The sequence below is a fragment of the Trachurus trachurus genome, assembly GCF_905171665.1.
Source record: "Trachurus trachurus genome assembly, chromosome: 5".
NCBI lineage: Eukaryota > Metazoa > Chordata > Actinopteri > Carangiformes > Carangidae > Trachurus > Trachurus trachurus.
Genome location: NC_139896.1, coordinates 24,019,980 through 24,031,985, shown reverse-complemented (window position 1 = coordinate 24,031,985; position 12,006 = coordinate 24,019,980). Strand labels below are relative to the sequence as shown.

At 41.4% G+C, this 12,006-nt stretch overlaps 1 protein-coding gene across 5 annotated transcripts in view; it reads left to right on the top strand.

Annotated features, from left to right (window-relative positions):
* The first annotated feature begins 8,321 nt into the window (after positions 1 to 8,321).
* slmapa (sarcolemma associated protein a) overlaps positions 8,322 to 12,006 on the top strand; it is a 56,366-nt gene continuing 52,681 nt past the window's right edge. For all 5 annotated transcript variants that reach the window (XM_083971893.1, XM_083971892.1, XM_083971891.1 and 2 more), the window contains exon 1: positions 8,322 to 10,156. In XM_083971893.1, coding sequence (XP_083828019.1) covers positions 9,959 to 10,156 — 198 coding nt within the window. In that variant the 5' untranslated portion in view covers positions 8,322 to 9,958. The remainder of the gene's footprint in view (positions 10,157 to 12,006) is intronic.

The following is a 12,006-nucleotide window of genomic DNA, read 5'->3' as shown; positions in this document are numbered from 1 at the left end:
AGGTGACCACACATGCCCAGCCATTCTCTGCCCCTCTACCCCAAAATCCCCCGCCAACTGCTTAATACAATGTAAAAAATTAACCTTCTTCCCATTACCCGAGAACTCCCAGGAACTTTCGAGCAGACACCTTGAGGCAAAACTATAACTAGAGCCACTCAATTTAGCCCAGTAATGGAGCCCTAGCTTTTTCCTCCTGATTTCCAGTGGCAATTCACTCCTTTCTATAAGTAAAGCAGGAATAGGAGTCGTCCTAAAGGCACCATTACAGACTCTCAGGGCCTTAGTCTGAACCCGGTCCAGTTTACACAGCACAGACTTGGCAGCTGAACCAAAAACCACACATCCATAATCCAGAACAGATCTAATCATGGCACGATAAATCATAGTTAGAGTATCTCGATCAGCACCCCAGTCACTCCCAGCCAGACAGCGAAGGATATTAATCACCTTTTCACACTTACTCACAATTTTCTTAATATGGCTTTTCCATGTTAGTCTTTCATCCATCCATAGACCAAGAAACTTAAACTCTTTAACTCTTTCCACTGGACTGTCATACAACAAAATACTCAAGTCAGGAATTTTCCTCTTGTGCCCAAAAATCATATATTTACTTTTAGAGGACGAAATTCTAAAACCCCAATCATTTGCCCACTGAACAACCTGGTCCAGAGCCTTTTGTATCTGCTGAAAAAGAACACGCAAGTTCCTCCCCCTCTTCCAGACAGCCCCATCATCCGCAAACAGAGACTTCCCAAAATGATTAGGAACACTTGAAAATATATCATTTATCATTATACTGAAGAGGACAGGACTAATAACTGAACCTTGAGGAGTTCCATTTATAATGTTAACAGTCTCAGAAAGATCTCCCCCAATTTTAACCTGAATAGTTCTATTATTAAGGAAATCCTTAATCCAATAGAACATCCTACCTTTAACACCTGCATCATGAAGCTTAATTAGTAACCCGTCCTTCCACATAGAATCATATGCTTTTTCAATGTCTAAAAACACAGCAATCACCCCTTCTTTATTAATTACGGCCTTTCTAACATCTTGATCTAACACAGCATTAGAGTCCATAGTATTTCTTCCAATTCTAAATCCATTCTGATAATTCACAAAAAACCCTTTAGTCTCTAGGAGATAAACCAACCTATTTGTCACCATCCTTTCCATTACTTTACATAAAACAGCTGTTAAAGCAATAGGCCGATATGACGACGGACATGAGGGATCTTTCCCTGGTTTCAAAACAGGAACCACAACAGCATGCTTCCACACCTTAGGTAAAACACCTGCCTCCCACACATAATTACATAATGCCAGAACTTCCTCCAAAGCTACATCATCTAAATGTTTAAGCAATTCATAACTGATACCATCTTGTCCAGGAGTGGTCTTAGCTCCTGCTTGAACTGCTTGCCTAAGCTCCTTCACAGAGAAGAATACATTATAACATTCATTTTCCGAAGATACAACATTCAACTTCCACCCTTCAGTTCTCAATATTTCTTCCCTCCTCAACAAACCATAATCCCCTAAAGACTTGGAGTTATGTACCTCTTGAAAAACTTTGACACACATATTCGCTTTTTCTTTATTATTGACTGCTTCACTACTTCCATCAGACAGGGCTGGCATTAGTGACCTCACCATTTTCCCCGACATTTTATGAATCCTTGACCAGACCTGCCCAACAGGGGTGTCCGGCCCCAGGGTCCCACAGAAATCCCTCCAACACTTTCTTTTAGCATCTTTTATTATTTTCCTTGCCTTTGCCCTACTTCGTTTGAAATTTATACTGTTTCTCTGTGTAGGGGTACTGCGCAGAAGCTTAAAAGCTTGTTTTCTCTCTTTCACCGCCTTATCACACTCACTATTCCACCACGGAACAATTACTCGATCCCTTGGGACCCCCTTGCACGGAATTGTCCTTAAAGCCACACCAAAAATCATTTTACTTAAGGAATCATTAAACTCATCAATTGAACCTTCACTATTAATTTCTCCTAAACTTTTCCCAATTTCTACCCCAAACTTACCCCATTCAGCCCGAGAAAAATCAAATCTTTTACCTGAATCCCCCTGAACCACTACTAATGACCTTCCAAACGTACTTAAGACAGGAAAATGGTCACTTCCCATTGAGTATTCCCTTAGTACATCCCACTCACCTACTCTTGCCAGGGCTGGAGAAGCAAAAGTTAAATCAAGACAGGACATTTTAAGAGTATTAATGTCAAATCGAGTAGGTCTGTAATCATTCATAACTACTAACCCGCAATTATCTAACAATTCTTCAACCACAACACCATTCCCATCCCTTATCTGACTTCCCCACAAAGGATTATGGGCATTAAAATCACCTACCCAAATGACAGGGGAAGAAATCTTATTTAATAACTCTTCAAGTTCAGTCAAGCCTAAAGGTTTACAGGGATTATAGAAATTTACTAAACTTAATTTGCCCTGATGACTCCACACTTCAACTATTAGACACTCAAGAGATAACTCATACTCGCAAACTTTATATTGGATCCCTGATTTGACAAAAGTTGCACATCCACCCCCTGATTGATCAGACCTATCTTTGCGCAGGCAAATGTATCCTGGAACTACAAAATCAAGATGTGGTTTTAACCACGTCTCCTGAACACACAAAAAATCAGGCTTAACTTCAAAATCTCTGATTAGTCTCTTAAACTCCTGTCCGTTAGCTATAAGACTTCTTGCATTCCACTGGAGGATGCAAAACACCATGAAAAGATTAAACATCATCTACATCTTCGAACAGGGCACCATCATCCATGTCTTCCCCTTCCTCATCCTCCCTCTCAGACTGGCTGCTAGACTCCGGCACTGGTTGCTCCTGATTTACCCTCATATACTCATGCAGTGACTGAGGGGAATAGTCTTTTACTCCCAGAAATCTCACCGCAGCTTCAGACACAAACTTAATTACATCTGACCTTGATTTCTTTTCCCGAGCACCAAAGATCACATCAACCATAAATGCCAGAAGGGCCTCCTTATTGATTACAACTTCTTGCCTAGAAAGAACCTGAGAAGGTTGCTGCCTAGACACCGTCGGCCCGCTTACAGGCATTCTCACAACCGGGACTGAGGCCCTTGACCCTTCCACTTTCTTTAATGCTTCTGCATAAGAGATTTTATGTTGATCTCTGACCTCCTGAACTTGCCTCGCTTTTAGAAAGTGTCCACACTCTTTGAATGAGGCCATATGATTTCCTCCACAATTGCAACATTTAGACGCCAATTGGTCACATTTCAGGATGTCATGATCTTTTCCACATTTAGCACAACGCCTGTTTCCCCTACAGGAAGCCGCCATATGGCCAAATCTCTGGCACTTGAAACACCGCAAAGGAGGTCTTTGATAGGGCCTGACTTGGAAAGACAAACATCCTAAGAAGACACGAGCTGGAAGAACACTTCCATCAAAACTTATCAGCACAGGGGTATTTTTGTTTCCACCTTCCTTGGCCTTAAACCGCTTCACATCTGTTGCTTTCCCCCCTCTTATGTTTTCCTTAATTTCTTCCTCTGAAATGTCAGCACACACTCCATAAATGACTCCTTTTAACTCATTTTTCTTCTCAGGAATGATCACCTCCACTCTTTTCCCTAATATTTTCCCAACTTTCATTGCTCTCCCTACTTGATCCATATTCCTGCACAACAGAAGCATTGCCCCATTAGGCAAGATCCGAGCATCTAGCCCTTCCCCTACACACCTTAGAGACTCAGCAACTTTAAGGGGATTCATAGCTCTAAACCCTCCTCCCACCTGGTCTTTCAACTTGAAAATAACCCGAAACTCCTCTTCAGCCCTCACCATTTTCACCACCCTATCTCCTTCCTTCTCCGAAGAGCGACCACGTTTCCCTCTCTCCACCTTTTCCCAACCCTGCCTACTTCCTCCGTTCTCCTCCGAATCAACAGCCATACACTACTCAACTCCCGCACCACACAACCACAAACTTAACCAACTAATCCCTGGCACACCAGCCAGGAAGAAGCAGAGCAAAAGCACCGTATACCGGACCTGTACAGGCCGTCGGCCGGCACCCCCGCACCTACTCTCCCAGACCTAGTACCTGAGACACAAAGCACAATACACACACGCTATACACAAAAGAAAGAACGCTGCTTCTGCTAACTCTCCGCATCAGCCGCCACCTGCCACTCTGTCTAACTCTGGACCAGGACCACGTAAGAACGTCTATGGTTGTATAAAGTTTTAAAGCGATAAAAAAAAAAATAGAGCCTTCACCCCCCCCCCCCCCCCTTCTTTTTAGTCACATGATTAAAAAAAGAGAGAACATTTAATGACACCAAACACCGAAATGTTGACACTTTGATTCAAGATGATAATAATCGTAATTTAGATTCCTACTCAAACAAGACATGTAGTTAGATTGTGGGGTGTTTTGAGCTAGTAGTAGGCTATATCAAAAATGGTGGCTTTCTTAATAATTGTGAGAGATGCAGTCACATGTTCTTTCTTATAATTATTTTGTGATGGTTTTAAAATAGTAGACAAAAGCCAAAAGAAAAACCACAAGAGTACCCGCCTGCTATGCTTAATAGTCAATTACAATTTTGACTTGTTGAGTAAGAATTTATCTACTTAGCTTGATCTCCATTCACTGAAAAAAGCCAAGTGGGAGGTTTTGTTTAAGGTATAAGTTCATCCATTCATTCATACATGTACCTGCTTCTGTAAGCAACATTAGTTCATCCTGCTGGATCTGTCCCCCCTCACCCTTCACTCACAGTATAACTCACATCACTGAAATAATTACTCATTCAATTACAACCTGACTCTCAGTTTGAGTCAGGAATACAGTAGTAAATCAGCTTTACCTAAATCCTTTAACACTGTAGTTCCATCCTTGAGAAAGCAGATGGATTAAACAGAGTGGGGGTGCTCACAGATGGAAGAGGGACACCCCGTGTTGGCCCAAGTTGTGACACAAATCCACCTAGGTAAGAGAAGCAATGCTTTAATCGTCTGAGAGCACAAATCAATAAGATTTATTCACAAAACTACTACAAAATGACTGATACTCAGTTAGAATAATTTCTAAATAAAATACAAACTGCTACTGAAGTAGTTTCTTATGTCATCTTTAGACAGTTTTGGAGCAGAAATTATGATAGATACAAAAAACACAAATATGAATAAAATAATGCGCTGAAATAATCGCATAGTAAACAGTCAAACAATAATCAATCACCAACTATACAAAGATAAACAAATGAGGATTAGATAATCAGTTTTTTAATTGGCTTTAACGTGGAAATGGATTAGTTGCAGCTGAGAAAAGTTAAGAAAAGTCAAATGTGATGTTCAATGAAACACAAGTGGTTGTTGCATTATTAAACTGTCCGATGCAAAAAATCTTCATTGCTGGATTAATCATATTAATGTAAAAGCAGCGGAACCCAGTGTTTCACATGAAGCTGAAGCAGATGAATAGAGTGGGATCAATTAACAGAATAACACTGAACAAACCACAGCATTTATAAAATGACTGAAAAGTGTTAACAGAGTCAAACTGGGCTAAGAAGCTAAACACAGTAAGATGCTGTTAAATCTCAAATAATAGTCGGACTGTTAGTGCAGGGACAGCTGGTCCCATGGTTGAATCTGCAGGAGGGCTGAGCAGCACTGCAGGGAGCAGGACTAAGACCTGTACGATAACCATGGCCAAGACCAAGACCAGGACCAGGACTATGTCACAGAATAGTTATGAGACTTTTTGATTCTGAGACACGTAACATATCAAAAGACTGCATGGCTCTATTGTTATGGTCTAATGTTGAGAGTCTGCGTTAGTCCCTCGGCCCTTGTCTTGTCCTTCACCCTGGTATATTTGGAACAGAATGATTATCAGTCTGATCCTGAAATGAATCCTGCATCAACCCTCAGGCCTCTCAGACTTGTTTGACTGACTGACTTGTCTGCGCATAAATTGAGATTATATTACATTGAGACAGTGTTGTGAATGAAACAGAAAAAGTAACAAAGGTATAGAGTTTAAAAGAAAAGTCATATTTTTTCTCTTGCAGAGACTTGGAGGAAATGATTAATGGGTCTTCTGGCAGACAGATTTTGTTTCAATTAGACGGAGCTGTCCTTTCCTTCTTTGTCCTAGCGAAGCTCATCTAACAGTATGCAGGTTCCAGCGTCATCTTCACTTTATGAAAATGTTATTTAAGTGTCTTTTTATCTATTGCATGAAGTGTATGGAACAGTCCTTTAAATCTCCACAAAATGGGCTGGAAAATTAGTAGGCTATGTCAAATTACATGGAAATTGAAATAATACCAAAATATAAACAATAAATAACGCAAACATAAAATTCAAAATTCAAGAAGTCACACATATTACAATTTAAGGCAAATTTGTTAGACTTCTTTTTGAATTATAAAAAATAAGATAACTGACCCATCAAATTTTGGATGGCAGTCCTGTCCATTACCAAACAATGAATATCCAAATGCAGCGACCACTATTTCCTACTTTGCTACAGTTCTTTAAATTTCACCATCTGCACAGAGCTCTGTTGGTTGAAAACTGATCACATCTGAAAGTAAACGTAACGTGATTAATACGTTAATACAAATTGTACAGCTGTAAAAGCTTAAAACTACAATCATGTTTTTGTTTTTAAATTACTTTTAGTCTCATCTAAATTGTGCAATTGGTTTTCCAAATGGGGGCGCTAGAGCAACAATCTGAGACCTAAAACTCCATTTTGTGAAAAACCTTTAATTTGAGGGGCAATTGTTGTAAAAGTAACAATCAATGAACTAAAATCAACTATTCCTTCCTGGCCACTGTTTAGACTGGTCACAGTTCAGTTCCTTTTTTTTTTTTAATTATTCATTTCAATATCTTACCTAAAAATTCTGGATTGTCAGGACACCTGAACGGCACAAAGGTTTAGAACAGTTTGCATAAAGACAAAACTGGGAATAATTAACATTAAATTATGAATGTTTTCGTCATGTCTCCTGTTAGTGATCACTGAATTAAAGAAAATGAGCAGCAGTGAAGCCTTGTGGTGCTTTATCCTCTCCTACTTAACTATTCTACTGTCTCATCCAGCATTGATTTGGTCTCAGCTGTCAGTTCACCAGAACACAGCAGGGACTTTTCTGGAGCCATAAGCAGAATCTGAACCCCTCCCATGTCACCGCACACCACCCTGCTGCCCCAGGCTGTAAATCAAGTCACCTGTAAACCTTATGATGGAGCTGATTGTCAATCTGTGTTCAATATATTGCAAGTGATACTGAAGGATATAGCGGTGGTTTTCAGAGTGTGGTCTACTGATATGTAATGTAACACAATGTTTTTTGTTGGTTTGTTGTTTTTATTATCATTTTGAAATGACCCTACCAGGCAGGTTTAGGCAAGGGAGGAAACTGATATTTCCTCAGATTGTATGTGATATGTGTGATATTCCTGGAATATTCTGCTTTGATATATATAATACACCCAGATATACACTGAAACACAAATCACATTTTTTTTACTCTCTATGAAAAGCTATGTTGTTGTGTTGACTGTAACCCCTTATCCATGATGCAGGCCTAGTGGGTATTTTGTCATTGATGGTTAATATATAGAGCAGAATGAATCTGTCTGGATTTGTTGCATGGGCCCTCAGGAAGACACCTAGGATTTGATGTCATACCATTTGGCTTTACACAATGTGATGAACTGGAAATTTGTTTGAAAATTTGCACCACATGGCCTACCCCCCAACCCTGGACCCACAGATAAGCTGTGCAATGGATGGATCAAGCTACCCAATATCCGTTCAACTCCTTCATCTTGAATCTTGTTGGGGTCAAGTCCCTAAAGCCTATGTAAAAAATCTTGAAGACCTCATATTTTTCTTGCTCTTTTTTTTTGGCTGTTCTGTTTGGCTGCAACCATCATTCATTATTCCATCAACAGTTGTTCTTTTTTAATTTTAAAACAATTGCTTTGTCTATAAAATGTCAGAAAATATTGGTAAAATATCCTAATTTATTCCATTAATTTATATTCAAATTGATGTTTTTTTTTTTCAATCGTGACTTTGTCAGTTATTTTTTTAATGACACTATTTTTTAGCATCACGCCAGTAGGGCTATTATTGTTATTAATATTATTATCGTCGTAATTTAAACGTGTTCATTGTCAAAAAGCCGAAATGAAACGCATATCAAACAAGATCTTGCTTCCACAGCCAATGATGTGAGCGGCGAGTAGAGTTGATGTGACTGGGGCCGTGAACGCACCACGCCTGTCTGCTCTCTAGTTACAGTATGGCGGCTGGGACTTGCGGAGGAGGAGGACAACTTCTTCTAGATTCCTTCCAGAAAACTGTTGGAAGGCGACAGCTTTAACTCAGAGCAGCCACGGTAAACACCGCCCAGCCTGAGGTAGACGACGGGAGCGCTACGTGTGGTCTTGTACCGAGGTTTTTCCTGGATGATAATCGGACTGGTGTGTGATGCGTGAGGAGCCGCAGTCAAGAAACTCCCCTGATTTTTCCGCGTCTGCCTCTGCCCCTGACTGTCAGTTAGCCGGCTAGCTGCTCGGTAGCTCCCCCCGCTCCTTGATGCTAACGGTCGCCTGCAGGGCTCCGTGGTAGGTAGACAAACGACGGGTTAGCTTGTTGGTTTAATTTGCCCCAGGAGACAGGGATGGCATTTCGCCCTCACTCGGTAAGCGAACTGGTTGAGAAGGGTGGGGAGAAAACATTTGAGGACCTGGATGATAAGTTTGTCAGCACTCACTAGCCTAGCCTAGCCTAGCCTAGCCTGCTGGTACAACGCCAGAGACCGTTGGCCGACACTGGGCGCTTCGCCTGTCCACTAGCGAGCTAGCCAATTAGCATTTCAGCTGCACCAGAAGACCAGCTAATCCCCAGCTCACCCCGACTGAGTGTTTGTTTGAACCCTCTGCTCCAACACATACAGACGAAGAGTGGGTACCGGACCGCTTTAGTTGGCACAGCTACAATTGAACGTCAATGTTAAAGTATTACAACTCAGGGGTGTTTTGTTTTCAGTCGTGCTAAGTGTCGATAGCAATCTTGGAGGTGTACTGTGGAGGGAGTGGTAACGTTAGGTAGCTAGCTAAGGTTCCCTGTATCAGGGCAACAAGGTCACGCAGATTATGACAAGCTGTAAATGACCAAAAGATTACAGATGACACAGTACTGAGCGCCAAACGTGTGTGAACCGACTGGCGTGTGTCACATCGGGGTGTGTGCCTGTTGTTAGCTCCCTGCAAAGACAAGACTCAACACAGCTAGAGAGCGCGCAATAATTTGCTCCCGAAAGACATCAGATAGGTTCCCGAGCTGATAAGGGACTTGATCAATAGACACAATTATTTACGTGAGCTGTTACTCTCTAGGGGGACTGGAAATCAAGTCTATGGTGGCTGACTGGCTTCCCTCACCTACTTCAGTGCTGGAGGAGTTTGATGGACGTGGAGGGCTGCTTGCCAGGCTGTCAGTGCTATACTCAGTCATGTATGTCTTGACACATGGCACCCTGGTCTGTACATAGTGCCTGCTGTCAGATATAGGTGTCGTTATGTAGCTTTGGTGGACAGTCAGTGAAGGGAATGTCTTGTCTTTTTTATACCTGTTGGTTTGTTTTTTATTTTAATTTTTTTCAAACACAGGAGAGTCTTGTTGAAACAAAGTGGGAAAGCGGTACAGCCCGGGCTGTGTACAGTGGACAATGTTTATAAGTTAGTGCCTAAAAGCTTAAAGGACTAACAACTCAGCCTGCATACAGGCCACAGATATTGTAGGTTATTCACTGGGGATTGTAACAGAAGGCTGCCACTCTGGATCAAGAAAACTTGTCCCTCGTGTCCGGTTGGAGTAATACTCTCAAGCCAAAATCAATGCCTTCAGCGCTGGCTGTGTTCGCCTGCCGACCCAACTCGCACCCATTCCAGGAGCGGCATGTGTACCTGGATGAGCCAGTCAAGATCGGCAGGTCGGTGGCTCGGTGTCGCCCGGCCCAGAACAACGCCACCTTCGACTGCAAGGTGCTGTCCAGGAACCATGCCCTGGTTTGGTTTGACCACAAGACTGGCAAGGTAAGAGAAGATGATCATGACTCCATGTCTCCTCACAGGATTAGCTTTCCTCCAGGTTGTCAAATGCATTGGATGGAAATCTACCATAAATATGTTTACCGTTTACAAACATGCACATGCTCTTTTACATGATAACACCCTGGAGCAAGTTTCCTCTCAAGTGTGAACTCTGCTCAGACCTGAACAGATTAAGTTTGTTGAAGGGTGCATTCATGGAGCTGTCAAACTCTGGAGTGTTGCTTGCTGTAGACATACCTAACACTGTACTTGGAAAGCAGCACACAATCCCAGTTGAGGACAGGAAATGTTAACAAAACTCAAGGGACTATGGGCACAGATGCTCTTCCTCAAGCTAGGGAAGCTGAGAGAGAGCAGATCAGTTCTGGCTTTATGTTGCACCGTCTGCCAAAATATCTTTTCTTCTTGGAGGTGGTCTTACCAAAATCCTCTGCAGTTGACAAGCTACGCACAAGTCTTACTTACTTTTTCAAATTTTAAATAAATGAAATACAACAAATACTTGGTTATTCCCGGCCATGTAAACTGGAACTGTTTAAGTTATAATCTTGGCGTTTGTCCTCAGTTTCCACTCAAGTGTAACAGCTGTAAAAATGAGGATGCATGGCAGAATATGAACATTACAACATCAAATAAGAGTTGTCTGTAAGGGATATATTTCACATCTTATAAAGACAAAGATCCACTCAACATTTATAAACTTAACCTTGGTCTTTGCACATTTGTCCATCTGGTTTCATATACAAATCTTATTGTTATTTGCCCAAATCTATAAAACACTGTTTTCACAACTTCATCAAGTACATGCTTTTTGGTAACGATAACAGTAAAGCTGTCATGCACTAACACAACAAATCAAACTATAAAGAAAAACCTTGTGAAATATCAAAGTCATTTTTTTCATTGGAAGAGGTGCGTCTGTGATGATGCAAAATTACAAAGCTGCGGTGCATGTCACCATGACAAAAGAGTAAATACTTTGTTAGAAAAAAGCTACAGAGTTCATTTCCCAGCCTGAAGTTTAACTAAATATTGGACTCAGCACAATTTAGCACAGATATCCATTTAGGAATGTCCTCAGATGAGCCTACGACTAGTCTCAATCCCTGTCTAGGAAACCAAACTGTTTTTCTCCCCACAGGTTTGAGGTCTGAGGCAGACAGATCAAATCTGTATGTTGTAGCATCTGTCATTGTGTGGCTTCTGTGTGTCTGTTGTTTCTTCATAGAACAGGTTGAACAAGCTGAGACAGCCACGGGATTACCCAGCTATGTGGCATGCAGGGACTTTGAAATACCCTGTGTGTGTGTGTGTGTCTGTGTGTAGCAAAAGCTATTTATAACGACACCAGGAGTAGCGTCATCCTTTCCTCCTCTTCAGGGATAAATGGACCCACATGGACTGACCAACATGCACACACACACACCAACAAACACTGAGTTATTGACACTTGTAATTTAGCAATGCTTTGAAATTGATTGAACAGCGGATCAATTATTTTTGTTATTGATTAATCACCAGAGGTTTTAATGGCTCGTAAAAGGGCAGATACTTGGTCAGGCTGATTAACGCAGTCCATTACGAACTTGGTCACTCGACTGGTTGTGAATAATTTGCAGTGCTGAAGCAGCCCAATGGTATAAGACAGACTTCACCAGTGTGGAATGAATTACAATAGGCTCTCTGTTTTCCTCAGTGCAAGAGAATTTAAGAATGCCCGTTTTCTGGATAAAGGCCCTTAACATCCACTAATTGAATTGTCACATTTAAAATAAGATACAGTTAACCTGGGTGCCCTGTGACCGATAAGTTAAGGCACCAACCATGGACTG